Genomic DNA, 6,000 nt, shown 5'->3' on the forward strand with positions numbered 1-6,000 from the left:
TTAACGAACCATTAAGGGTAATCATTATTCAACTTTGGCGAATTATTACACATAATTGTGCAATGTAATTCCAGGAAGTGATTGTTATTTTTACTTTTTGTTGTTATCTTAAGGAACCAAAAGTAACTCTTTCATTTTATTTACTATCTTGATTTTATTAAGTTTTTTAAGTAGCTGTGCAGTAATTCTAATTATAGAATAATTTTGTTCATACCTACATCCTTTTTTTTGCGAGTGATAGCGTAACTCATTTTAAGTAAAAAACTAACAATGGCAGAATGCCAATTTTTGGGCACTCAAGTAAGAAAGATCGATAAAATAAATGTTACTTTAAAAAATTTAATTCGAAAAAATTAAAAATACTATTGCCATAACTGAGTTGTGGAAAAAATAGCATAAATGTTCACCATCTTTTAAAGAAGTTAGAAAAATTGGTTAAATTTTCATCAATAATTAATATTTTACTTTTACTGTGAGTATTTTAAAAGTAGCAAAGCAGATTTTGCTGTTATTTTAGGAAAAAATAAACACCAGTAACATATTTATGTTACAACACATAGCAGAGAGCTGTTTTTTTAAAAAAAGTATATTATGTACAGCCACCATTTTAGAAGCTATAATTAATCAATTAATTTTAATTTTCTACAGCAAATCTGAAGACTTATATTGAAATACCAAAAGACAACTAGAATTTGTTAATATTGTTTGGTTCCTCTAACATTTTTGCTTATTAAATTGTACACATTCAAGTTTCTTAGAAACTACATTTATTAGAACAAATAATGGCTAATCGCATTCTGTGTTTTATGTAAATAGCTTACAGCAATTGAGTTTTTATTTTTAAACCATCCCTTACAAAAAAAAAGAAAATTTTTACACATTTTAGGAAATAATCAATAAAAATTAATTAATCCCTCTAAATTAGTTGTTATTCAATTAAATAATAACAAGAAAATAAATAATTTTAAAATTTAAAAATTAATTCGTAAAAATACCTCTGTTCTGGCTGAAATGAAGGCATGTTCTTACTGCTGTGAAGCGGGCACAACACTAAGCCCTAACGTAACTCTCGCATCCAAAGCCACCCAATCGATAAGATCATTTCGTTCTCAAAACTCACGCGTTTGGTGTTTCCTTTACAATTTTTTTTTGGAGGGAACATTTAGATTTCAAAAAGTACTTCTTAATACAAAGCCATTTAACATACTGATTAGGATTTGAAGAAAATATTATTTATAGCCTTCATAAAAGACTTCTTGGACAATTGAAAACGATGATTGTGATAATTTTTGTTTAAACAATTGTTTTCATTTATTTATTTATTGCAGTTGTTTTCTAAGAAAGATATTGTTTTGGAAACTTCGAAAATTAACAAAAACTAAAAATGGGCATTCACAAATCTACCGATGAAGAAGAATTGTTGCTAGATACCTAAACTGAACTCTCTTCTCTGGAAGAATCCAACTTCATTTTTCTTGAGATCCTTTAATAATGTGACCTTTTAACTCTTCTTTAGATTCTTTAGAAACGAACATACGTTTATTCAGAAATATGTTTTAAATATGGATTACCATCGTTTTCGAAAAGTTTATATATCGCACTAACATCTTATTCACTGAAGATACTTAATTCGAATAGTTTTAAACAGAACAGTAACTTAGTAAAGTACGAGTATTATACAACGATATCACTGTTGACTGCATAAAGTTCAAAAACTAGCAACGGTTTTCTAACCACGTTTCGCTCAGAATAGCAATTACGTCATTTTTGACCAAACTTCTCTCTTACTCGTTCTCTTCGTCTAACAACCGAATATTTTAACAACTAAAACTTTTACTGGAAACATTTTTGCTGAGAATTTGATTAAGGGAACTACTCGTACTTCTAAGATAGTTGCCATAATCTACCCATGACTCAAAAGTTAGGAATTGGAAGAAAATTTGTGAATTCAATTCTTTTGGAAGAGAATGTCGGTGAGTGTTCACGGTCTATGTTTCCAAATATTATAATCCAAGAAGACGCAATCTACTGAAGTGCTGTTAGTGAAGATACTTCCTCATGATGTACAGAGAACATTAGTGGATCCTCCGCTTATATGTATGTATTTTTTTACCTAACTTCACTCTATATTGTTTCTTCACCAAACTCTTGAATATTTTAAACTACTTTTGTTTCTCGACATAAGAGAAAAGACATTATCTTGATTTTCTCATTTTTTGCAAAAATTTTATATATCTGGATCTATACATTATTTCTTCCTTAAACTCTATTATTTATATGTTAGTTTTAAATTTAAAAAAGGTTTTAAATACAGACAAAAAAAAATTATCAATGCTTTAAAAATCATTGAAAATCAGTCTCAATTAAGAAATTGTTTTCCAGTTTGTTCGTTGTTTCTTAAAGAAAAAGAATTGAAATTGAAAAAAAATAAGGCCTGAAATAGAAACAAACAAAAAATGCATACTTGCATTATGAAAAGACATGAAAAACAGGCACAACTGTAGAACAGAGAAATGTCCTACTGTATGTTTGAATGCAATGTATTTAGAGTGAGAAATAAAGAATTTAGTATTAGTCCTATCTGCCGCCATTTAAATGTAATAGTTACTTTATGTGATACAAATTAATTGAGTTCGTGTTTATTTTGTTCATATCTCAATATTAGTGAACAGTGAGTCACGAAACGACCAACGAAGATTATTAGCTTCATTTAATATTAATTTTACACTATTCAATTAGCCGACAACAAGTGAAAGAAATATAATTATGAAATTTAATTTACATTTCATAAATGATTACTAACGAACGACATAGTTAAGAGGATATGAATGAATAATTAATGTGAGACCTTTTATGTAAATCTTCATTCATCAGGAAACTATTGAAGGTCACAAATGTAGCCACTGTGGAAACCGTCATAAGCCTCGCAATAATGCTTTCGTATTTCTAAGCCAGTAGGAAATGCTAATAGAACCGATAGACTGGAATCTTTTCAGCTATAATTTATTTAAATCATATGAGCACTTTTTTTTTTAAATCTCAAATGATATTTTTATTAAATTCACAGGGTTATGTTCTTATAATAAATACAAGAACAATTATGTGCAATAAACAATGTAAAAAAAAAGCAAACAAAGTAATGGTTACTCACTTATACAGTAGGAAAGAAAATTATTGTAATTGTGTCAAATTTTCAAAAGTGAGTTTACCCAAAAATATCCATTTTGAAGTTCCCTGAGTGCAGAAAAGTGGTTTCTACAAAAAGTGGTCAGCACAACTCAAAAACGAAATCACAGAAAATTCAATTTTATGTTTATTAATTTTTATACTTTTTGTTATTTATTATTTTTTAATGATTTAATTTATTATGTTCACGACTTCGATTTTATTTATTTCATGCCTAACATTTTATATGTAATTATTCTATTACTTCTTAGCAGTTTTGACATAAATTTCTTTACCTATTTTTTTTTTTTCAAAAATGACAGTTTTATTTAAAAGATCCAAGTTTATCTAAAGAAAATCAAATAACCAAATATTTGGTAACAATAGGCAAAAAGTTTAATTCTGGGTGTGACCATTAATTACTATTGCTTAATTTGTTAACTAGCAATGTTGCCATTACAAATAATTATTTAAACTGAATCTTAATAAATTATTCATTAAATTATTCGTAACATCTTAATACCTAATTTTATTTTTTAAAAAATCAGACAAACTTACTTTGCAAAACAAACAACTATACAATCAACTTGCTCCATCCAATATGGACTTACGGACTTGAACTATACGGATCTACCAAACGCACAAACCTCAATCGCATTCAATTCTAACTATCCAAAATCCTACGTACCATAGTCAATGATCCCTTTTACATTTCAAACTATCCATACCGACTCAAACATTCCCTTCCTTTCCGCCAAAGCCCAAACTCTTGTAACCTGAAATTTCATTTCAAATTCCCTATTTCAAATCCACTTATGCAAGCTCTCTAAACTTCAACTCTTCCCTCAAACCCTCCTAGACGGCTGAGGCGCCGATGGCCCGCGCGACCACCTGAATGAAGAGAGACAGAGAGTCAGTGGCACCTTAAGGGCTGTCATCATTGGTTGATGCCGTTAAGAAATCAAGTAAATGTAATTTCGTTGGCGCTAATATTACAGTTTATGTACATTTCACCCTTCTTACTTGTTGTAACGTACTAACCGTACAATTGTAAAATTCTTAAATTAAAAGAAAAACCAAAATGATGATTAGTTGGAGGAGTAAAAAAAATATTGATGATTGAATTTTCATTTAATGACTTCCTTTCATATTTAAATAAAAGTATTTTATAAAAATAATAAAATCATAATGAAGTTAATAACAGGAGATAGCTGAAAACTGATATGTGAAATAAAATTTAAAAAGACCATAGCGAGGGTTTTTTTTAAATAGAAATTAATTATTTTTGTAAATAACTTTTCCTCCTACGACAAGGATAAAGTTCAAAAGGAAATTCCGGCATTTAAACCTTCTCAACCTTCAACGAACCTCAACATTTTAATGACTATTTAAAGATAAAGTAGGGTGTACAAGAGAAACCAGTTTACTATGAACGAATTCAATTTCACCACTTTTCCAATGTTTTTTGTGGTAATTGTGACATCCCACCAGGAAAATCAAAGAAAAGGATCTGATATATTTTCCGAAAATTCAAGAAAAACATTTTACTTTCTGTGTATTCATTCAGAAAATTCATTAGATATTAGTAAATTAGTGTTCTGTTTTAGTTAAGTAAAATAAATACTTCTAATTGGTTTATCTATCAGATCAATTTAATTTTTTTTTTTGTATGATTATATTTATTTATTTATTGAGATAACCGTATGTCACTAAAATTGCGTTTATATCTATTTACATTTAACGATTGTTACTGATATACAATTATTCTCAATTACTTAGCACATTGTATAAAAGATAATTTTAAATTAAAATGACCTAAGCTTATTATCCTGCGCAAACACATTTACTTCTCTCTTTCAATGGTAAGTAGACTACTTCTTACTTTCATGGTTAATTTTGCTTGTAAGAATAATATCTTTTGTTTTGATTATTTCTAATTTTTTATCACCACTTAGGGTGAAGGGACCAGTAATTGACTGCTTAAGAAAAAATTCGAGTTTAAGGTAGAATAACTTCCGTTATTTTGGCTCCAGGTGTAGGTTGTAAAATTGTACCGCTCCAGTAGGATGTATTTTATTTTATTAATATTTTAAAAGCAGTAAATTCGATCTTTATGTCAACCAAAAATGATTTTTTTTGAAAATTTGTCAATGACCCAGTAATTGACATACCGAATTTTCGGTGGAACCAGTGTTTGACATGGGGTGGGACCAGTAATTGACATACAAATATATTCATGAAACGACATAAGATATGCATTCAAAATCACTTTTAAATCTAAATAAATCACTTAAATCACCTAAATCACTTTTTCAATTGGATTTATAACAAAAATCGGTCTTATTCATAATTAATCAGTTTTTAAATAGGCAAACCTAAATAATCTAATATTTTTCAACATTACGCTATTTTATGCAGTTTTTGACGACCAACCCTTACACAACTGTCCTACTGGACAGTTTTAATTAAGTTCCCCAAGCCAAGACAGGCAATTTGAATAACAGCCCTTACTTTCAATAGTGCCAAGGAGATATTAGCTAACATACATGTTAGATCGTACACAATGTCTGTCGGCTCGCTTTTATCTCTTTCTCTCAACTCTTCCGCTCTCTTATCCTTTAGTTTCCGCTAAATATTTTGTTACTTAAACCTCTTTTTGGGAATTTTTTTTTGGTTCTCACTTTACCAAACTCTCTACTTCCGATTAGACTATGTGGTCACATCCTTGTTTTATCCATTCCGCCTATAACGTTGCTACTGATGGCATCTACGCGTCCTTGGGTTCGCTTTCTAGTGAACCAAATTTCTCCTACGCTTCCCTTCTTTTGGAGCGCT

At 29.2% G+C, this 6,000-nt stretch overlaps 1 protein-coding gene across 2 annotated transcripts in view; it reads right to left on the bottom strand.

Moving 5' to 3' along the window:
• TrpA1 (Transient receptor potential cation channel A1) overlaps positions 1-1,398 on the bottom strand; it is a 57,596-nt gene extending 56,198 nt beyond the window's left edge. For both annotated transcript variants that reach the window (XM_074119297.1, XM_074119296.1), the window contains exon 1: positions 996-1,398. In XM_074119297.1, the coding sequence (XP_073975398.1) occupies positions 996-1,021 (26 nt within the window). In that variant the 5' untranslated portion in view covers positions 1,022-1,398. The remainder of the gene's footprint in view (positions 1-995) is intronic.
• Between the last annotated feature and the right edge of the window lie 4,602 nt (positions 1,399-6,000).

The sequence above is a fragment of the Rhodnius prolixus genome, unplaced genomic scaffold, assembly GCF_049639745.1.
Source record: "Rhodnius prolixus isolate KJV_2025 unplaced genomic scaffold, Rpr scaffold_2, whole genome shotgun sequence".
Classification (NCBI taxonomy): Eukaryota; Metazoa; Arthropoda; class Insecta; order Hemiptera; family Reduviidae; genus Rhodnius; species Rhodnius prolixus.